General features: G+C 57.6%; 2 protein-coding genes across 5 annotated transcripts in view; one reads left to right on the top strand and one right to left on the bottom strand.

The window, feature by feature from the left end:
• The window catches only part of MIER2 (MIER family member 2), a 993,207-nt gene that overhangs the window by 281,877 nt on the left and 689,389 nt on the right, over window positions 1-21,941 (bottom strand). The window lies entirely within an intron of this gene.
• On the top strand, window positions 668-16,951 carry MBD3 (methyl-CpG binding domain protein 3). 4 transcript variants are annotated; one of them, XM_030935073.1, is made up of 7 exons: window positions 668-811; window positions 8,356-8,515; window positions 8,893-9,030; window positions 10,988-11,078; window positions 12,112-12,289; window positions 15,105-15,308; window positions 15,470-16,951. In XM_030935073.1, the coding sequence occupies exons 1-6, from the start codon at window positions 798-800 to the stop codon at window positions 15,301-15,303; spliced, it is 780 nt and encodes a 259-aa protein (XP_030790933.1). In that variant the 5' UTR covers window positions 668-797; the 3' UTR covers window positions 15,304-15,308; window positions 15,470-16,951. The 4 variants fall into 4 exon arrangements, with proteins under 4 accessions (XP_030790933.1, XP_030790932.1, XP_030790930.1 ...); XM_030935071.1 differs by having other exon boundaries at window positions 670-907; XM_030935072.1 differs by having other exon boundaries at window positions 15,105-16,951.

Below are 21,941 nucleotides of genomic sequence, written 5' to 3'. Positions count from 1 at the left end.
GCTGTGCGTGGAACCAGGTACTTGGGAGGCTGAGGCAGGAGAATAGCTTGAACCCGGGAGGCGGAGGCTTGAAATGAGCCAAGATCGCGCCTCTGCATTCCAGCCTGGGCAAAAGAGTTAGACTCCGTCTCAAAAAAAAGAAACAAAAAAAAAGCTACTGGAGGGAACTTGGCGGCATGGAGGGGGTGGTCACGGAGGAAGCCCCCCAGATTTGGACGCCCGTAAAAAGCTCGGAAGCTGGGAGACCAGGAGGGTGGGGAAGTCGAGGTCCAGTCACTAAGCCAGAGTCCCCAAGACTTGGGCTGGAGAAAGGTCGGGGAAAAGGACCCCACTAGTACGAAAGCATGTCCCCGCGCACGCGCCCCAGGCGGCCGGGGAAGTGGGGGCACGGTGGAAAGGGCTGTGCGGGCTCCAGGAACAGCTGCTGAGCACTAGCGGCTCGCGAGGCACAGGGCGCAGGCGCGCACTGCCACCGGAGGCCCCGCCCCCGTGCGCTGATTGGCGCTGCCGGAGAGGGGCGAGGTCTGGCGCCGCGGCTGCGCAGCACGGGGCCCCGCGCGGGCGGGTGGGCGGAGCGGGCCCCCCGAGCGGGGGCTGGCGAGCGCGGGGAGGGGGCTGAGAGGGCGGCAAAGCCGGCGCGCGCCCGGCTGGGGGCGGAGGGCGGGGGCCCGCGGGCCGGAACAGCCGCGGCAAGTGGCGGCGGCGGCAGCGGCAGCAGAGGCAGCTGAGGCGGCGGCGGCGAGCGGGGGTCCGGGCGGCGGCGGCGGGCCCGGCGACGGGCCAAGGAGCCGGGCGCAATGGAGCGGAAGAGGTGGGAGTGCCCGGCGCTCCCGCAGGGCTGGGAGAGGGAAGAAGTGCCCAGAAGGTCGGGGCTGTCGGCCGGCCACAGGGATGTCTTTTACTATAGGTGAATGAGCGCGCCGGCCGCGCAGGGCCTCAACGGGCGCCTCCCAGCGGCCTCTGCGGCGGCCTCGGCGCCCCTGCCCCGGGCCGCGGCCCGGGCCCCGCGCGTGCGCCGTGCGTGCGTGCGTGCGTCTTGCGTGCGTGTCCGACCGGCGCGCGGAGGCCCAGTGCGCGTGCGCCGGTTGTTGGGCCGCATGGCTTTCGCCCGGCCGTTTGGGGACTGGCTGCCGGCCGGCGACTGTGGCCTTTGTTCGTGCGCGCTGGGCCAGGGGCGCCTGGCGACGGCCAGACGCTGCCGGGAGGCAGGGGTGGGGGGTGGGCTGTTCCTTTGGTTTCCGTGAGACGCGGGGGGTGCCTTCTTGGGGCGCTCCTGGGGTGGCGCGGAGCCCGAGGGGGTGGCCAGCCGGGGTTTCGGGGAGCAGGGCTCATGGGGGGATCGGGGAGAGCGTGCGTGAAAATGCGGGTTCTTGGGCTCAACCTAGTCCTGGGAATAAGCGCCTCAGGGTGACTGGTCTCCCTCGCAGCGTTGCTTTTTTCAAAGGTATTGCACCTCCTCCCCCACACTCCTTCCGAGGACCTCGTGGGTCGTGGCCCCCTCAGGGTGGAGACCTCAGGCTTGCGATTTTCCGAGCCCACCTAACGGTAGTCTTTGCGTAGATATTATTGGTGGTCGAAGGCTTTCAGAGACCCCCCCAAATTGGAACAGGCGCTGCTCAGAAAGGTCGCAGGGAACCCCCTCTGTGGAACAAAGACGTAGTCGCCTGCTGCAGCCAGTACCCAGTCAGTCGGCCACCTGCTGTTTGTCTTCCTTTTTTTTTTTTTTCCCTGGCTGGGGAAAGATGCTTTTGATTCTGGGCCAGCTTTGATTGCGCCCTCCCCTTGGTTCACTGTCCCGCGGCCCCTTCAGGTCCCCCATGAGGGGAAACAGGACGCCTGCCATGTGCCGAGCACCTGGGTAAAGGGGGGTGTGCGGTCGGTCCCCCTTTTTCCCACAGCTCGGGGTCGTGGGCCGGAGACCGCCCAGGTGAGGGCAGGTGGTTTCCACGAGCCAAGGAGGGGTAGAACCACCGCTCCGTTCACTGTGCACTTAGGTCCCCTGTGGTTCTTGACTGTCCCGGTTTGGGGAGATAAAGTGAGGAAAGTGAGCAGGGAAAGGATGGCTGTGATCAGAAGCAGTGTGTGGGGCCTGGTCCTGCAGGAGGAGCTCAGGGACTGGTTCCTGGAAAGTTGGAGGACAGCAAGAGAGAGGGGAAACTTGGTCCCCAAATGTGTACCCTTATGAGCTGGAACCCTGTAATTACAGGCATTGGCATAGTGGGACTGCAATCCCTGTCTCAGGGACAGGGTCGTGCATCCCCCTTTGGTACTCATTGGCCCCCTTCATTGGCTCTCTGGCTCTTTAGAAAGCCTGAAGCCCTGTGTTCTGTCCTCTGTCAGGAGGCCGGGCCTGCCGGCATGCTCCCTCCAAGCACATTTCTGGCTTTCCCTCTCCCAAAGGCTGCCCTAGAGTCCACAGCAGGTCTGTGTCAGCCCCTTAGCAAAAACAAGCCTCCCCAGCACCAGGCGCTGCCTGGATCCCAACCATTCAGCCAGGAGTGAGGCCGGGCCCTCCTGCTTACGGGTGACAGCCAGGGCACCAGCCACTTTCCATTACAGCTGTGGGTACACATCCTGAGATCTGCAGTGACACATGCTAAAATCTGGGAGGGCAGATGCGGGGCCTGACTGAGACTGGGGTCAGGGAGGGGGCCCTCTCTGAGGACGTCACATTGAGTGACAGGGAGAGGCGTCCAGGCAGCAGGAACCCCCTAAGAGGTGGCTGCAGCTTGGGAGCTGGGATGAAGGCCAGCTTGTGCGGAGTGCCCTGAGACTGTCTTCACCCCAGCTCTCTCATTCCCACTCTGGGCCCTGGCCCTGAGCATGAGGGTCTAGCAGTGGAGAAAAGCGGGGAAAAGCTCTCTAAACAGGCTGGGGAGATTTCAGGTTTCTCTGCAGAGGGTGAAGCCAGACTCAGCCCAGAGCCACCCTCTGGGGGTCTGGGGCCTCCTCAGCCCAGGCTTTCATCTGAGGCTGCAGGCTCCCAGGCTGTGTTCTCTGTTGGGTGTGCCTACGATAGTTCAGGCCGTGACGCCCACCTTTTTCTATATGTGTGATTTTATCAAGGCTGTTCTTTGTTCATTGAATAAAATCTCAGGGACATCTTTCTGTGTCAATAGATAGGCATAACCTTTATTAAAAATTGAGATATAATTCACATTCTACAAAAGCTACTTTTCTTTTTCTTTGAGACAGGGTCTCACCCAGGCTGGGGTGCAGTGGTACAATCATGGCTTATGCATTCTCGACCTCCCAGGCTCAGGTGACCCTCTCAGCTCAGCCTCCCAAGTAGCGGGAATTACAGGCACGTGCCACCATGCCTGGCTTATTTTTATAGAGATGGAGTTTCACTATGTTGCCTAGACTAGACTGGTCTCGAATTCCTGTACTCAAGCAATTAACCTGCTTCAGCCTCCCGAAGTGCTGGGATTACAGGCATGAGCCACTACCTGGCCAAAGCTACTTTTTAAAAATGTACAATTCAGTGGGGTTTTTTTTTGTTTTTTTTTGTTTTTTTTTTTGTTTTTTTTTTGAGACGGAGTTTACCTCTTCTCCCAGGCCACAGTGCAATGGTGCAATCTCAGCTCACTACAACCTATGCCTCCCGGGTTCAAGCGATTCTCCTGTCTCAGCCTCCCAAGTAGCTGGGATTACAGGCATCTGCCACCATGCCCAGCTAAGTTTTGTATTTTTAGTAGAGAAGGGGTTTCGTCATGTTGGCCAGCCTGGTCTCGAACTCCTGACCTCAACTTCTGACCCCAGCACCTCAGATTCCCAAAGTGCTAGGATTATAGGCGTGAGTCACCACACCTGGCCACCAGTGGTTTTTAGTATATTCACAAAACTGTGCAACCATCACCACTGTGTAATTCCAGAACATTCTCATCACCCTGAAAAGCAGCTCTGTCCTCATTAGCAGTCACTCCCCACTTCTTCCTCCCCCAGCCCCTGGTTACCACTAACCCCCTCTACCTTGCATTTGCATTCATTTATTTATTTAGAGACAGGGTCTTGTTCTGTCACCCAGGCTGGAGTGCAGTGGTGCAATCCTAGCTCACTGCAGCCTTGACCTCCTGGGCTCAAGCGATCCTGCCGCCTCAGCTTCCGGAGTAGCTGGGACTACAGGCATGTGCCCCCATGCCCAGCTAATTTTTTATTTTCATTTTATTTTTATTATTTATTTTGAGAGGTAGTCTCGCTCTGTCACCCAAGCTGGAGTGCAGTGGCACAATCTCGGCAGACTGCAACCTCCGCCTCCTGGGTTCAAGTGATTCTCCTGCCTCAGCCTCCCAAGTAGCTGGGATTTCAGGCCCCCGCCACCACCCCCAGCTAATTTTTGTATTTTTAATAGAGACGGGGTTTCACCTGTTGGCCAGGCTGGTCTGGAACTCCTGACCTCAGGTGATCGTCCCACCTCGGCCTCCCAAAGTGCTGGGATTACACCACCCTCTTTTTGTTTTTTGATTTTTTTGAGACGGAGTGTTGCCCTGTCACCCAGGCTGGAGTGCAATGGTGCAATCTCGGCTCACTGCAACCTCCACCTCCCGAGCTCAAGCAATTCTCCTGCCCTCAGCCTCCCAACTAGCTGGGATTACGGGCATGTGCCACCACGCCTGGCTAATTTTGTATTTTTAGTAGAGATGGGGTTTCACCATGTCAGTCAGGCTGGTCTCGAACTCCTGACCTCAGGTGTGAGCCACTGCATTTATTCTTTTAGAGAGGGTATTATTGAGATACAGTTTATGTACCATACAATACACTCATTTAAAGTGCACGAGTCAATGGTTTTTTAGCATATTCACATATTTACGGGTATGTGCAGCTATCCTCAGATTCAAGTTTAGAATTTCCATCACCCCAGAAAGAACCCCAGACCCATTTGCCACTGCCTTGTGCACCCACCCCCAGTCCTAACAACCAGTCTGTCATCTGTGTCTGTTCACCTTTTTTTTTTTGGAGACAGAGTCTTGCTCTGTCGCCCAGGCTGGAGTGCAGTGGCACGATCTCGGCTCACTGCAACCTCCGCCTCCTGGGTTCAAACCAATCCTGCCTCAGCCTCCCGAGTAGCTGGGACTACAGGCGCACGCCACCATGCCCGGCTAATTTTTTATATTTTGGTAGAGACGGGTTTCACTGTGTTGCCCAGGCTTGTCTCAAACTCCTGAGCTCGGGTTATCCACCCCTCTCAGCCTCCCAAAGTGCTGGGATTACAGGCGTGAGCCACCGCACCCAGCCTTGTTTGCCTTCATCTTAAAAGGCAGAACAGCCTCTCTTTGGGGTGACTGGAGGCAAAGAGCTGCTGGGCGTGTTTTGTGGGGTCTCCTCTTGTGGCTATGTGAAGCCTGAGTCTGAGCCTCTGGTCTTGGTTTCTTTCCACTGCCCTGGGCAAACCACCTTCGATGTAAGGTCAGCCAGCCCGGAGAGTAATTAGAAGAGTAAATCTCAAAAGTAAATCTCCGGGAGGAGTCCTGAGTGGTTTCGGACCCCCAGGCACTTCTCCTCATGCCCTCCCTGCGGCGCCCTGTCCTAGTGGACATGCTGGAGCCCGTCCGTGTCCTTGTGGACCATGGAATTTGCCCAGGGTTGGCGGGGGGGCCGGGTGGAGAGAAATAAAACTTCCTATGGTCTGTGTATCAGCCCAGTACGTAGATCCTGGATAGAGGCGATTGAGCTGAGCATGGGACCAAGCATTTCTGTGCAGTGCCTGCAGAATTGAGTTTCCTTCTGGCTACAGGAGATTCTTCTGAGCTGTCTCAGTTGTCTGGCATCTGGCGTCTGCCATGGGCCAGGACATCTGGGGCAGGGGCAGAAGAGGACAGGAGGAGCCTGCCCTAGAGGATTCTGGGAAACCAGCAAAACAGGGCTACCTACCAATCTCAGGCTGATGCATTATTAATAAAGGTGACTGTTGACTGAGTTTATAGATACAGTATGTTTGAGGTACCTGGCCTAGTAAGCACCATACAAGTGCTATTATTTCTAAATTATTTTATCGAGATAAACCAGCCAGGCATAGTGGCTCCTACCTGTAACCCCTTTGGAGGTCGAGGCAGGAGGATCTCTTGAGATCGTAAGTTGGAGACCAACCTGGGCAACATAGACCCCATCTATGCAAAAAATTTAAAAATTAGCTGGGCATGGTGGAGCACACTTGTAGTCCTAGCTACTCAGGAGGGCAAGGCAGGACAATCCCTTGAGCCTAGGAGGTCAAGGCTGCAGTGTGCTATGATCACACTACTGCACTCCAGCCTGGGCAACAAAAGGAGACCCTGGCTCTAAAAGTAAAAATGAAAAACAAAGAAATGAAGCGGCAGGGCATGATGACTCACACCTGTAATCCCAGCACTTTGGGAGACCAAGGCGGGCAGATCACGTGAGGTCAGGCATTTGTGACCAGCCTGACCAACATGGTGAAACCTGGTCTCTACTAAAAATACAAAAATTAGCCAGGTGTGGTGGCGGCACCTGTACACCCAGCTACTCAGGAGGCTCAGGCAGGAGAATCACTTGAACCTGGAGGTGGAGGTTGCAGAGAGCCAAGATCGAGCCACTTCACTCTAGCCTGGACAACAGAGTGAGACTCCATCTCAAAAAAAAAAAAAAAAGATAAAGAAATTAGCCAGGCGTGGTGGCTTGTGCCTGTCGTCCCAGCTACGTGGGAGACTAAAGTGGAAGGATCACCCTAGCCCAGGAGTTCAAGGTTGCAGTGAGCTGTGATTGAGCCACTGCATTCCAGCCTGAGTGACAGTGAGACCCTATCTCCAAAAGGAAAGAAAGAAAGAAAGTCGCATCCATATCAGCAGTCACTCCACATCCCTCACCCCAGCCTCTGGCACTATGTGCCCTCTTGCTGTCTCCAAATTATCCCGTTCTAGACATTTCATAGAAATGGGGGTCACACATTGGCCGGGCGCGGTGGCTCCAAGCCTGTAATCCCAGCACTTTGGGAGGCCAAGACGGGCGGATCACGAGGTCAGGAGATCGAGACCATCCTGGCTAACACGGTGAAACCCCGTCTCTACTAAAAAAGACAAAAAACCAGCCGGGCGCAGTGGCAGGCGCCTGTAGTCCCAGCTACTCGGGAGGCTGAGGCAGGAGAATGGCGTAAACCCGGGGGGTGGAGCTTGCAGTGAGCTGAGATCCGGCCACTGCACTCCAGCCTGGGCGACAGAGCGAGACTCCGTCTCAGAAAAAAAAAAAAAATGGGGTCACATACTGTGTGGCCTTTTGTGTCTGGCGTCTCTCACTGAGTGTGCTGTCCTGAAGGTGCATCCACGCTGTGGCCTGTGTCAGAGCCGCGCTGCTTTTCATGGCTGAGTCTTACCCCATTGTGTGGATGGGCCATGGTGTGTTTTCCTTTCATCCACTGAAGGCATCTGGGCTGCTTCCACCTCCCAGCTCCTGTGGTGGGGCTCCTGGGGACATCCATGTAGAAGTGATGGTGTGGATATGTGCTCATTTCTCGGGCAGATACCTCAGAATGTCATGTCTGGGTCATCAGGAAACTCGGTGAGGAGGTGTCAGGCTTTTCCAACATGGCTGTTCCATCGTACATCCCAACCCTGATGGCGATGTGCTGGGTTGGGTGCTTGTCATCCTGTAGTGTGACCACATGTGACACACAGGGCAACCCATAGGTGGCTGTCCTTAGGTCCTGGAGAGGATGAGCTGTCGGCGCTTGTCTGTGGCAGGCTGAGAGCAGAGAGCCCCGTGTCTGAGGGCAGGTCTGTGTTTACCTGGCTGCCTTGTTGCGAGCTCCCCGGTCGGGTTATGCCCAAGCAGCTGTTGGAGCCTGGCCCCAGATCTTAGAATGAGACGCGCCTTCCCAGCCTGGCCCTGCCGCTGTAACCGCAAGGGGGAAGGAGATTGCTTTTAGGGCTGTCCCTCACATACCTGTTCTCCGTGGGGTCTTTTCTCAAGAATGTGACCTAAATTCCATTTCTGGAATGTTCTGGAAATGTGAGCTATCTTCCCAGAGCCAGGACTCATCCTCCTGTAGGTAATAGCGTTTGTGCCCGAGCTCAGTGTCTGCTGTGCCTGACGCTGCCAGGGCCTACGGTGGGGAGGATTCAGAGGGGACGGAGTTAGGGGTCTGGGGCAAGGATCCAATGTGGAGGCTGGGGCTGGGGCTGGCGCCCAGATGTGGGGGCCAGTTTTGGGGTGCTGGGGTCTGGGATGAAGGTCTGGGGTCATGCCAGGGTTGGAGTCTGGGCCTGGGGCTAGGGCCCAGGTTTGGGGTCACGGCCAGGTTGAGGTCTGGGGCTGGGACTGGGTTTAGGTCTGGGGCCAAGGCCTGGGTTTGGGATCCGGGGTCCCGAGTCCGGCCCAGGCACCGACCGTCCCGCCTCCCTGCAGCCCGAGCGGGAAGAAGTTCCGCAGCAAGCCGCAGCTGGCCCGCTACCTGGGCGGCTCCATGGACCTGAGCACCTTCGACTTCCGCACGGGCAAGATGCTGATGAGCAAGATGAACAAGAGTCGCCAGCGCGTGCGCTACGACTCCTCCAACCAGGTCAAGGTGAGTGGTGGCGTCACGCGGGTGACGTCGGCGCGGGGCGTTCTAGGCGGGGACGCGGCCGTGACGTGACCTGCAGGCGACGCAGTCCGGCGTCCAGAGCGCAGGAGGTCACAGCGGGCGGAGGGCACAGAGCGGAAGGCGCAGGCCACAGGGCGCAGAGTGCAGGGCTCATGGCGAGGACGCGGCCCGCGGCGGGGGCTCCAGAGCCGGCCGGGCCGACCCTGCGGGAGCGGCCTCCCCGGACCGTGGGGGTCCTGGAGGGCACGGGGGACGCGAGGGGCGCCGGCAGGGCGAGGGGTCGCTCGGGCCCCGCACCCCTTGAGGCTCCGCGCCGCCGAGGCGCCCCCAGGCCGGACTGCATCTCCTTCCTCCCGCAGGGCAAGCCCGACCTGAACACGGCGCTACCCGTGCGCCAGACGGCGTCCATCTTCAAGCAGCCAGTGACCAAGATTACCAACCACCCCAGCAACAAGGTCAAGAGCGACCCACAGAAGGCGGTGGACCAGCCGCGCCAGGTGAGCTCAACCATAGCGACCCCGGCCTTCCCGGCCAACTTGTTCACTTCGGTGGGTGGACGTTTGGAATAAGATCATACGTGGAGCGGATGGAATCGAGCGCAGGAGTTCCAGGCTAGCCCGGGCTACGTGACGAAGCAAAAAAAAGTAAAAAAATTAGCTGGACGTGGTGGTGCGCGCCTGTGGTCCCAGCTTCTTGGGAGGCTGAGGTGGGAGGATTGCTTGAGCCCAGGAGGCTGAGGCTGCGGTAGTTATGATCACACCACTGTGCTCCAGCCTGAGGGATAGAGCAAGTCTTGCTCTGTCACCCGGGCTGGAGTGCAGTGGCCGGATCTCAGCTCACTGCAAGCTCCGCCTCCCGGGTTCGCGCCATTCTCTTGCCTCAGCCTCCCAAGTAGCTGGGACTACAGGCGCCCGCCACCTCGCCCGGCTAGTTTTTTTTTTTTGTATTTTAGTAGAGATGGAGTTTCACCGTGTTAGCCAGGATGGTCTCGATCTCCTGACCTTGTGATCCGCCCATCTCAGCCTCCCAAAGTGCTGGGATTACAGGCTTGAGCCACTGCACCCGGCCTAATTTTTTTTTTTTTTTTTTTTGAGTCTGTCGCCCAGGCTGGAGTGCAGTGGCCGGATCTCAGCTCACTGCAAGCTCCGCCTCCTGGGTTCCCGCCATTCTCCTCCTGCCTCAGCCTCCGGAGTAGCTGAGACTACAGGAACCCGCCACCTCGCCCGGCTAGTTTTTTGGGTTTTTTTTAGTAAAGACGGGGTTTCACCGTGTTAGCCAGAATGGTCTTGATCTCCTGACCTCGTGATCTGCCCGTCTCGGCCTCACAAACTGCTGGGATTACAGGCTTGAGCCACCGCGCCCGGCCCCAAAAATATTTTTTAAAAAATGGAAATGGTTTAATGTTTGCACGTTACCTGCAGGTATTTTCTAGATTCCTCATGAGGTGTAGATGCTTGTGACAGCTCCTTGTTGTGCATGTTTTATTCCTTTTTTTTAGTTTTTCATTTTTGAGACAGGGTCTCTGTATGTTGCCCAGGCTGGTCTCAAGCTCCTGGCCTCAAGTGATCCTCCCACCTTGGCCTCCAAAACTGTGGGAATTACAGGTGTGAGCCACCTCACCTGGCCGGTTGTATTATTTTTATCTTTTTTTCCCCCCAAATATTTTCAGTTTCCAGCTGGTTGGGTGTGTGGTTATGAACCCACAGATACAGGGGGCTGAGTGCCCATATGTGACTGTGTAACCTACTTCTTAAAAACCCGAGATGAGAACCGTGTGTATTTTCTTTTTGTTTTTTCTTTTTTTTCTTTCTTTTTCTTTTTTTTTTTTTTTTTGAGACAGAATCTCACTCTGTCACCCAGGCTGGAGTGCAGTGGCGGGATCTTAACTCACTACAACCTCTGCCTCCTGTTTTCAACCAGGTTCAAGTGATCCTTCCACCTCCGCCTCCCACGTAGCTGGGATTTCAGGTACCTGTCACTACGCGTGGCTAATTTTTTTTTTTTTTTTTGAGACGGAGTTTTGCTGTCGTTGTCCAGGCTGGAGTGCAATGGTGCGGTCTCAGCTCACTGCAACCTCCACTTCCCGGGTTCAAGTGATTCTCCTGCCTCAGCCTGCCAAATAGCTGGGATTACAGGCACCCATCTCCACACCCGACCTTTTCTTGCATTTTTAGTAGATAAGGGGTTTCACCATGTTGACCAGGCTGGTCTCAAACTCTTGACCTCAGGTGATCCGCCCACCTCGACCTCCTAAAGTGCTGGGATTGCAGGCGCAAGCCACCCCATGTGTGTTTTTATTCTTATTTACAAACGTCCACTGGATCCCTGGCTGCAGAAAGCCCGGGCAGGGGCTGGAGACCCAAGGCCCTGGGAAGGGAGAGGCCCCACAGGGACCCACACGGGGCGAGGAGGCCAGGCGGGCCGCCCTTGAGGTTCACATCTGTGTCTGGGCAGCTCTTCTGGGAGAAGAAGCTGAGCGGCCTGAATGCCTTCGACATTGCTGAGGAGCTGGTCAAGACCATGGACCTCCCCAAAGGCCTGCAGGGTGAGCGGGCGCCCTGAGGGAAGGCAGAAGGGGACGTGCCGGGTGGGGTGGAGGTGCTGCGGGTGCCCTCATCTCCTAGCAGGGTGGATGGCTGTTCCTGCTGCGGGTGCTTAGAGCGAATCTGCCTGTGGCTGGGGCGGGAGGAGACCTAGTGGGATTGGGGATGGGTAAGGGCGCTTGGGCTGGGCCCTTCATTCTTGACCTTGGAGACCCTGCGGGTGGGGCTTTGTGGCTTCCAGGTGTGGTGCAGGCCTGGGGCTGTTTTCACCTGCAGGACGTGCAGTTTTGCCATGGGGATCCTAAAAACAAACAAGGACAGCTGACTTTGCTCCTGCACCCTCCGAGCACGTCCCCACCACAGAACAAAGAATGCAGCTCTTGCATGGTTTTGGTGGTGGTTTTCTGAGACAGGGTCGGCTGGGTACAGTGGCTCACACCTATAATCCCAGCACTTTGGGGGGCTGAGGCAGGCGTATCACTTGATCTCAGAAGTTCAAGACCAGCTTGGGCAACATAGACCCCATCTCTACATCTCTACGGAAAAGACAGAGCAAGACCCTGTCTCAGAAAAAAGGCAGTCTTTTCATGGCCCAAGCTGAAGTACAGTGGTGCCATTACTACTCGCTGCAGCCTCCACCTCTCGGGCTCAAGTGGTTCTCTCAGCTCAGCCTCCTGAGTAGCTGGGACCACAGGCATGCAGCGTGACACCTGGCTAATTTTTAATTCTTTTGTAGAGACAGGAGTCTCACTATGTTGTCCAGGCTGGTCTCAAACTCCTAAGCTCAATCAGTCCTCCCACCTCGCCCTCCCAAGATACTGGGATTACAGGCGGGAGAGGCCGCACCTGGCCTCGCTTGCTTTTTTTCTGTTATGAATGTAATAACACAAGTAGGAGAGGGAATTTAGAAATGGAACCCGAGTCGCGGGGAGAACGTGGCAGCTCCCATTCTTGGGGCATTTCCGTGGCCTCTCCGGGCCACAGCTGCCCCGTGGTGACCTCTCCACTTGTGGCTGTTTGTCCACTGCCTGGCAGGGGTGGGACCTGGCTGCACGGATGAGACGCTGCTGTCAGCCATCGCCAGCGCCCTGCACACGAGCACCATGCCCATCACGGGACAGCTTTCGGCCGCTGTGGAGAAGAACCCTGGCGTGTGGCTCAACACCACGCAGCCCCTGTGCAAAGCCTTCATGGTGACCGACGAGGACATCAGGTAGCTCCTCGGCCTGGTCCCCTGCTCATCCGCCCTGTCTCCTGGGGGCATGGGGACCCTGAGTGTTCCCGTGTGCCTGCATGTTTCCCGTCTCCCCACAACGCTGCTGGGGTTTTGAAACAGAAATAGACGGGGCAAGGGTACCCATCGTCGGACCAGTATGAACTGTTTCACCCACGTCCTGGGTTCAGGGCGAGCCAGGCACCCCTTGAAGAAACGTTCTTGAAAAGAGTATCGTCCTTTGAGTCCGTGAGGACTGGCTGTGCTGGGTGCTGGGCTCCACGTTGGGCCCTGGAGATGGAGGGACAGGGCAGGCCAGGGCTCTCTGCCTTCAGAGAGATGGCACAGGGCACCTGCTGAGGGGCAGTTCCAGCGTGCAGAGCCTGGGAGCGAACAGCAGGGAACACAGCCGCTGCAGAAACAGGCAGCAGTCAGGTGAGGCTGAGCAGCCCAAGGGTGAGGGGCCCTCCGGCAGGGCCTCAGGGCCGAACCCACGTTCCGTGTGCAGGGCGGACACAAGGCCCCCAGTGACGGAGGCGCCTGCAGAAAACTCGGGAAGTGCTGGAGAGAAGATGGGGCTTCTCACGTTCAATGCAGCACATGGCTTAGGTCAGAGGAAAGGAAGCTCTTGAGGGTTCCAGAAACAAGGAACTGAAACCTGGAGCAACCAGGGAGGCGCTGGGGCATGTGGGTTTCCTGTGGCAGCAGCCAGGGGTCAAAGCCCCCTGGGCACAAGGAGAAGAGACCCTGTGCCCCCACGCAGGGCGAAGACATGGACCTAAGATGCCACCCCCGCAAGCACACAGACTGTGGGTGCCAAGGGTTCCTGTCCTGGGCGGCTGGCGGCATCTTCCTCTGGGTGTGGTGCTTTTGGGCCCCTCATTTGGGTTTGAGGTCCATTCACACTCCACATGCCCAGGGAACTCCCCGATATTAAGACGGTGGAATAGGAAGAACTGACAACATAAGAAAAGAACAAGACTAAGAAACAGCGGGCAGATCATGAAGAGCCCTGCAAAACTTGCAGAAATAAGGCTGGGCACAGTGGCTCACACCTGTCATCCCAGCACTTTGGGAGGCCGAGGCAGGAGGATCACCTGAGGTCAGGAGTTCAAGACCAGCCTGGCCAACATGGTGAAGCCTCATCTCTATTAAAAAGTAGAATAAAATAATTAGCTGGGTGTGTTGGCATACGCCTGTGGTCCCAGCTACTCAGGAGGCTGAGGCAGGAAAATCACTTGAATCCGGGAGGCGGAGGTTGCAGTGAGTTGAGATCCTGCCACTGCACTTCAGCCTGGGTCACAGAGTTAAAAAAATAAAAAAAGAACTTATAGAAATAGAAAAAGGCATTGAAATTAGGAACTCGGTGGTGGGTTCAGCAGGAGGTGGGGTCCTGTCTGGTGGCTGCAGTGGAGTAGGTGAGCCAGGGTGTTTCGGGTGGTGGGGACAGAGTGAGAGGGAGCAGCTCAGGTCTGCAGGAGCCGCTGGAGAGACCCCGGGGGCAGGGGGTGGCTGAGCCTTGGCCACAACTGGGGACAAACACAATCAGACTCACCTGGGAGTGAAAGCGGAACAGAGACAAGGAGGGGCTCTGGGCAGCTGGAGAGGGAGGCGGGCAAAAGCGCATGCTGCGGCCCAGGAGTCCGCAGGCAGAGGAGCGGCCACCCTGGAGTGCCTGGCATCAGCTTGTAGTCCCCAAAGATGAGGGCCCCAGTCCCTGTTGGTGGGTTGAGACGTGGTGTGGATTCTTTTTCTCAGGCCCCTGAGCCATGGTAAGGGAACGCACGCTGGTGCATAGTGGGCAGTGGAAAGGTGACCCCGGGCCTGCGAGCCGGCGGGGGGTGCTGCGGGCTGATGGTAGCTGATTTTGGTGAGGCTTTTTTTTGGCAGAGTCTCCCTCTGTTGCCCAGGCTGGAGTGCAATGGTGCGATCCCAGCTCACTGCAACCTCCGCCTCCCAGGTTCAAGCAATTCTCGGCCGGGCGCAGTGGCTCAAGCCTGTAATCCCAGCACTTTGGGAGGCCGAGACGGGTGGATCACGAGGTCAGGAGATCGAGACCATCCTGGCTAACACGGTGAAACCCCGTCTCAACTAAAAAAAATACAAAAAACTAGCCGGGCGAGGTGGCGGGCGCCTGTAGTCCCAGCTACTCGGGAGGCTGAGGCAGGAGAATGGCATGAACCTGGGAGGCGGAGCTTGCAGTGAGCTGAGATCCGGCCACTGCACTCCAGCCTGGGCGACAGAGCCAGACTCCGTCTCAAAAAAAAAAAAAAAAAAAGCAATTCTCCTGCCTCAGCCTCCCAAGTAGCTGGGATTATAGGCACTCGCCACCACGCCTGCCTCATTTTTGTATTTTTGCTAGAGATGGGGTTTCGTCATGCTGGTCAGGCTGGTCTGGAACGCCTGACCTCAAGTGATCCGCCCAAAGTGCCGGGATTACAGGCGTGAGCTTCTACCCGGCCTAGTGAGGGTGTTCCTGCCCTACTCAGTGCCTGTCAAGGGACAGAAGCAAGGGTTTCTGCAGCTGAGCGTGGGGAAGTCTCAGGGCCAGGTCTGGGGACTGAGGTGTTGGGTCCCTGCCTGGGTTCCAGCAGAGGTGGCAGGTGGGCCATCTGGGAGGGTGGCAGATGCTGCTGATGGCCAGTTGTTCTGTGCATGGATTGTGAAGGGAGGGGCGGCACGGGCTAGGGCTGGTTCTGGGGATGCCTGTGGATCCCTCGGGGCTCCCCTCCCAGCCGAGGTCCCCATGTTCATCCTGTGTCCACGTCCTGCTGGCCGCTTACCTGAGTGTAATGCAAGATCACTCTGTCCCCAGGAAGCAGGAGGAGCTGGTGCAGCAGGTGCGGAAGCGGCTGGAGGAGGCGCTGATGGCCGACATGCTGGCGCACGTGGAGGAGCTGGCCCGTGACGGCGAGGCGCCGCTGGACAAGGCCTGCACCGAGGACGATGAGGAGGAAGACGAGGAGGATGAGGAGGAGGAGCCCGACCCGGACCCAGAGATGGAGCACGTCTAGGGCAGGTGCTGCGGGGCCATGGGGGCTCTCTGGAGTCGGGTCCTGGCAGTGGGGACTGCCTGGTGAACACAGATGTGGTCAGGATGGCGGGTGCCATCTCCCCAGAAGAGCCCAGGCATCCCCGTCCCGTGGAGTCGCTAAACCCAGCCCTCCCTGTCCTTTCCAGAGGCCCTGCCGAGAGCCCGTGCTGCCCGCTGGAGCCGCCTGCAGACGCGGCCCTCGGCCCCACGTGAACCAGGCTCGGCAGCTGAGCCCAGCCCTGGAGACACCCGGGAGGAAGCCCGTGCTCCTGGCTCCCTCCTCAGCCTGTCCCCACTTCCCGGGGCCTCGGGGCACACAGCTGGGGCTGCCCCCACCCGAAAGACCCTCCACGCTTGTCCTCTAAAGGGTCCAGCTTCGGCAAGTGCCGGGTGCTCCTGGGCCCCACCTGGCTCCCTATGACCTCGGGGCTTGAGGCCAGCTCCCCCCACAGCCGCTGCCCCATCTCCTTGAGACTGGAGAGCAGCCAGTAGGTGCCCGGCAGCTCGGCACCAAGGAGCGCTGACAGCTGGGAGGGTCTCGGTCTGAAGGCGTATTTTTGAAACCCACAGCACCCACTGTGCAGCGTGAGGACGGGACTCTGGTCCGCTGTCGCGGGCTTGCAGGATGGCGCCACCCTCTGCCCTGCCATGTGACTGGTGGTGCCACAGACCCTCACCGTGCCTGAGTGGCACACCCAGGAGGCCACTCTCCTTCGGTAAATCTAACACCGTCGAGGCGCATCACCGGGTGGCCTTCCCTGTGTGCTGACGCCAGCCTTCGCTTCCGAAAACCAAACCCCAGCTGCTGCCAGTCGGTGCTCGGTTGCCTGGCGCTGCCAGAATGCTCCACTGCCAGCCGGCGCCCCTCCCTCGGTTTCCCTTCTGTTTAGTGGGGACACAGGCACCCAGCTTTGGGGTGGTGCTGACGCTCCCAGGGGTGCCAGGAGCCACTGGGACAGGGCGAGGCTCGCAGACATCGCTTGAGGTGCCTGGCTGTGCGGGGAGCTTCTGGCCCAAGGCCGTCTGAAGGATCTGCTCCGTAACCCCCCAGTGCCTTGGCGAGGGCAGTTCCAGGCCACAGACGCTTGCCCTGAGTGGACTCTGTGCCAGTCCCTGGTGCCCTCCTGGCCCTGCTGCCCAGTGAGGGCTCCTACTGGTGGGTTCATTGGCCTGGGCCCAGCGAGCCTCCGCCTGCATTGACCTTAGGCCCATAGAGAGGGCCTGTCCCGGCGCTGTCCCAGCCAGGATCTGGTCACTGCCCCCGGGGGACTCATGGGGCCTGACTGCGGGGGCTGTGGGAGCTGAGGAAGTGCCGCTCAGGAGCCGGGATCACTGCTCCATCAGTCTGCCCTCCAAGGACACCCATGGGCGCGGTGGGCTGGCGGCTTCCTGCTGCTCCCTGTCAGTCAAAGCACAAATCCTCGGGACGGGCTCAAGGGCCAGGGCAGCCGAGGGAAGCTCCAGGTGGGGACCATGGCTTCCTGGGGTTGGTGCCCTCTGGCTGGGGCCCTTTGCCGGCCCAGGATCCCCGGGTGCTGCCGTGGGGTGGCCTCCCCTCTGCCTGGTGGAGGGAGTTGTGGGCGTGGGGATGTGACTGAATAAAGCCACCGTGGGTGGATGTGCTTGGAGCCTGGAGTTTGGTGCGTCTTCTAGACTTTGGTGCCCACGTTTGAGCTTCTGTCTTTGGTTGGATGATGAAAGGCTGAAGGCAGTGTGGGGACAGGGCCAGCAGGTCCCCCAGCCTCGTGGACATTCACGCCTCCAGGACATTCAGAGTCAGGCTTGGGGGTGTTCAGAGAAGACTAGGCCGGCCTGGGCATCTGTGGGTGAGGGCCGTGCTCCGTGACGTGCCGCTCGGCCCAAGGAGCGTGGGTCTTGGCCCTGCTGCTGCAGTGAGGAAGATGGGCTGGGGCTCAGACCCAGCACCACTCCTTCCAAAGGAAGGGAAGCAGGAGGGGCTGCCCGGGAGGGAGGGGAGCTGTGCCCCGGCGTCCCTGGACTTCCGCTCAGTAGCCACGGCCACTGGAAGCTGCCTTCTGGACCTGAAGGCTGCGAGACCACCTTAGGGTCTGCGAGCACCCAGAGACTGTCTCCCTCTTCCTGTCTCCCCCTCTGTCCCTGTCTCCCTTGGTCTGTCTCTATCTCTGTCTCCCTGTCTCTCTTGGTTTCTTGCTCTCTCCCCCTCGGTCTCTGTCTCTGTCTCGCTCTCTTGCTCTCTCTCCCTCTCTCAGTCCAGCTTCCTGTCACTGACAGACGCTGATCAGTCCCTCTGATCCTGGGGTTCTGGCCATGTCCTGGCCTTGGTCTGAGATGTGACAACCCCCACCCCTGCCACAGGGCCCTCCCCACCAGAAGCCCATCCAGGCCCTGGGCCGTCGCTGTTGCCGGAGCTTGACAGTCCTTTCCTCTTCCTGAAACCTTGGGGACCCCCACAGGCCAAGGCAATACTGGCCATTGCTAGAGGTCGTGCCCAATGAGAAGAGTTGTAGGATGTGTGGGCACCCGGGGGGCCAGTCCAGTGCTCAGGACCTTGTCAAATTCCCTGCCCTGGAAAAGTCTCACAGACCCCCAGGCTGAACCCCTTGGGCGCACTCAGGCCCCACACTCCAGCCCCAGAGCCCAGACCTGGCACGGGGTGGGGAAGCCTGAGCTCCCAATGCTGGATCTTTCTTGGGGGGCCATGACTAGCCTGCCGTGTGCAGTGCCAGGCCCCACCCTCAAAGGCCACTTCGCTGTCCCTCAGCCCCAAGACCTTCGGGGACTTTCTTTTTTTATTTTTTTTTTGAGACAGGCGTTTTGCTGTTCTTTGGCTCTTGTTGCCCAGGCTGGAGTGCAATGGTATGATCTGGGCTCACTGCACCCTCCGCCTCCTGGGTTCAAGCCTCAGCCTCCCGAGTAGCCACCACGCCCAGCTAATTTTTGTGTTTTTAGTAGAGACGGGGTTTCACCATGTTGGCCAGGTCTGGTCTCGAACTCCTAACCTTCAGGTGATCTGCCCGCCCCGGCTTCCCAAAGTGCCGGGATTACAGGCCTGAGCCGCCACAGCAGCCCTTCTGGCACCTGTCAGCAGCAGCAAGAGCCTCATGTCCCCCGCCTCCCCTCAGACCAAGCTCCTCACACCAAGATCCTCTCCAGGGAGGAGAGGCCTCAGGGCCCCCATGGCGAGGATGCACTTCCCAGCCCTCAGCTCAGCCACACGGACGACAGGGCTCCCAAGTCTCAGCAACACCAGCTGAGGGGCATCGTGCCTCTTCCACCACACCCAGGGCCCGTGCCTTGCTGTCCCCGCAGCCCCAAAACCCAGGCAGACAGGGACAGCCCTTCTGACCGCCTCACACACTCACCACCGCAAAGACCCCCAGGGACGCCCCTCACCTGTGTGTGTCCCCCATGGCTGTCACAGCAAATCTCCAGGAGCCCAGAGGTGCCCAGGAAAACACCCCCAGCTTCGGGAATGTTCTTTCAGGCAGAGTCATACCAGAGCAGGACTCAGCTTTCCGGTAGTGGGTGGCTGGGCACTGCCTGTGAGATCCTGTCGCACTTGTTCCAGATTCAAGGGGCCCAGAAAGTATAAACAAGTCTAGTGCCCATCCAGGTATGAACAAACACAGCCTGGCCTGGCCACACGGTGGAGCAGGACTTGGCCATGAACAGGAACCAGGCTCTGACACTGGCCACCGCGTGGATGCCCCTGGAGGAGTCCACCCTCAGCGAGAGACACACACCAACACGGCGTGCGATCCCATTTGTGTGCATGTCCAGGACAGGCCGATTCAGAGACAGGAAGGGGACACGTGGTGCCAGCGGCTGGGGATTATGGGGAGTGGGGGAAATGGCTAAAGGGCACCCACAAAAGTTAATGATAACGTTCCACAATTTTTTTTTTTTTTTTTTTGAGATAGAGTCTCGCCCTTGTCACCCAGGCTGGAGTGCAATGGCGCGATCTCAGCTCACAGCAAGCTCCCTGCTGCCCAGTGAGGGCTCCTACTGGTGGGTTCATTGGCCTGGGCCCAGCGAGCCTCCGCCTGCATTGACCTTAGGCCCATAGAGAGGGCCTGTCCCGGCGCTGTCCCAGCCAGGATCTGGTCACTGCCCCCGGGGGACTCATGGGGCCTGACTGCGGGGGCTGTGGGAGCTAACCCTCCCAGGTTCAAGCGATTCTCCCGCCTCAGCCTCCCAAGTAGCTGAGATTACAGACATGTGCCACCACGCCCAGTAGAGACGGGGTTGTACTATGTTGGCCAGGCTGGTCACGAACTCCTGACCTCAGGTAATCCACCCACCTCGGCCTCCCAAAGTGCTGGGATTACAGGCGTGAGCCACCGTGCCTCACCAGAATTGTGTAGTTTTTTTTTCCTCCTATTTCTTTTTTGGCATGGAGTTTCGCTCTTGTTGCCCAGGGTGGAGTGCAATGGCGTGATCTCGGCTCACCGCAACCTCCTCCTGGGTTCAATAGATTCTCCAGCCTCAGCCTGCCGAGTAGCTGAGATTACAGGCGCCTGTCACCACACCCAGCTAATCTTTGTACTTTTAGTAGAGACGGGGTTTCACCATGTTGGCCACGGGTAAAAGAATTTTGTTGAAGGCAAATAATGTGAGACCACAAAACTGCCTTCCCTGCTCAGTTTTAATTTTCACAGTTTTACTTTTTAGCCTTCTCTGGTTACCATAATAATGCACGCTCATGGCCGTTCATTTGAAGATGTTTCAAGTTAACGTGTGTGAAGTGGGTTTTTTGAGATGTAATTTACAAGCAATAAAATGCTCCTGTCTCTACTGTTCCCGCCTTCCTTCCTTCATCACAGGGTTCTCCCAGCGCGTTTTCCTTTTTCTTTCTGAGTTTTGTTTTGTTTTTTAAGATGGGGTTTCACAGGCCGGCGCGGTGGCTCAAGCCTGTAATCCCAGCACTTTGGGAGGCCGAGACAGGCGGATCACGAGGTCAGGAGATCGAGACCATCCTGGCTAACACGGTGGAACCCCGTCTCTACTAAAAAATACAAAAAACTAGCCGGGCGAGGTGGCGGCACCTGTAGTCCCAGCTACTCGGGAGGCTGAGGCAGGAGAATGGCGTAAACCCGGGAGGCAGAGCTTGCAGTGAGCCGAGATCTGGCCACTGCGCTCCAGCCTGGGCAACAGAGCAAGACTCCGTCTAAAAAAAAAAAAAAGGTGGGGTTTCACTCTTGTCGCCAGGCTGGAATGCAATGGTGCGATCTCAACTCACTGCAGTCTCCGCCTCCCCGGTTCAAGCAATTCTCCTGCCTCAGCCTCCCAAGTAGCTGGGATTACAGGTGCGCACCACCACGCCCAGCTAATTTTTTCTATTCTTAGTAGAGATGGGATTTTGCTACGTTGGCCAGGCTAGTCTTGAACTCCCGACCTCAAGTGATCCACCGATCTGCCCACCTTGGCCCCTCAAAGTGCTGGGATTACAGGCGTGAGCCACTGCACCTGACCTTTTTTTTTTTTCCTTTGTTTTGAAGCAGGATTTCACTCTGTCGCCTAAGCTGGAGTGCAGTGGTGTAATCTCAGCTCACTGCAACCTCTGCCTCCTGGGCTCAAGCAGTCCTCCCACTTTAGACTCCCAAGTAGCTGGGATCATAGGTGCGGGCCATCGGACCTGGCTAATTTTAAAATTTTTTGTACAGGCTGGACAAGGTGGGTCACGCTTGTAATCCTACCTCTTTGCAGGGCCTAGGCAGGCAGATCACTTGAGGTCGAGTTTCAGACCAGTATAGCCAATGTGTACTAGAAAGCACGAAAATTAGCTGGGCATGGTGGTAAGTGCCTGTAGTCCCAGCTACTTCGGAGGTTGAGTCAGGAGAATCCCTTGAGCCAGGGAGGAAGAGGTTGCAGTGAGTTGAGATCGTGCCACTGCACTCCAGACTGGACAACAGAGTGAAGGGGTTCTGTCTTCAAAAAAATAATAAATAGGCCAGACACCATGGCTCACGCCTGTAATCCCAGCACTTTGGGAGCCCTAGGCAGGAGGATCACCTGAGGTCGGGAGTGTAAGACCAGCCTGACCAACGTGGAGAAACTCCGTCTCTACTAAAACTACAACAGTAGCCAGGCGTGGTGTCGGGCGCCTGTAATCCCAGCTACGCAGGAGGCTGAGGCAGGAGCATTGCTTGAGTCTGAGAGGCGGAGGTTGCAGTGAGCTGAGATCGCACCATTGCACTCCAGCCTGGGCAATGAGAGCCAGACTCTGTATCAAAAAATATAATAGGCCGGGCGCGGTGGCTCAAGCCTGTAATCCCAGCACTTTGGGAGGCCGAGGCGGGCGGATCACAAGGTCAGGAGGTCGAGACCATCCTGGCTAACACAGTGAAACCCTGTCTTCACTTAAAAAAAAATACAAAAAATTAGCCGGGCGAGGTGGCGGCGCCTGTAGTCCCAGCTACTCGGGAGGCTGAGGCAGGAGAATGGCGTGGACCCGGGAGGCGGAGCTTGCAGTGAGCTGAGATCCGGCCACTGCACTCCAGCCTGGGCGACAGAGCGAGACTCTGTCTCAAAAAAAAAAAAAAAAAAAAAAAAATATATATATATATATATATATATATATATACATATAAAATAAAAATAAATAAATAGATTTCTTGTAGAGACAGGGGACTAACT

This window comes from Rhinopithecus roxellana, chromosome 8 (assembly GCF_007565055.1).
Source record: "Rhinopithecus roxellana isolate Shanxi Qingling chromosome 8, ASM756505v1, whole genome shotgun sequence".
NCBI lineage: Eukaryota > Metazoa > Chordata > Mammalia > Primates > Cercopithecidae > Rhinopithecus > Rhinopithecus roxellana.
Note: the sequence above shows the minus strand (reverse complement) of the source record. Positions and strands in the feature narration are given on the sequence as shown.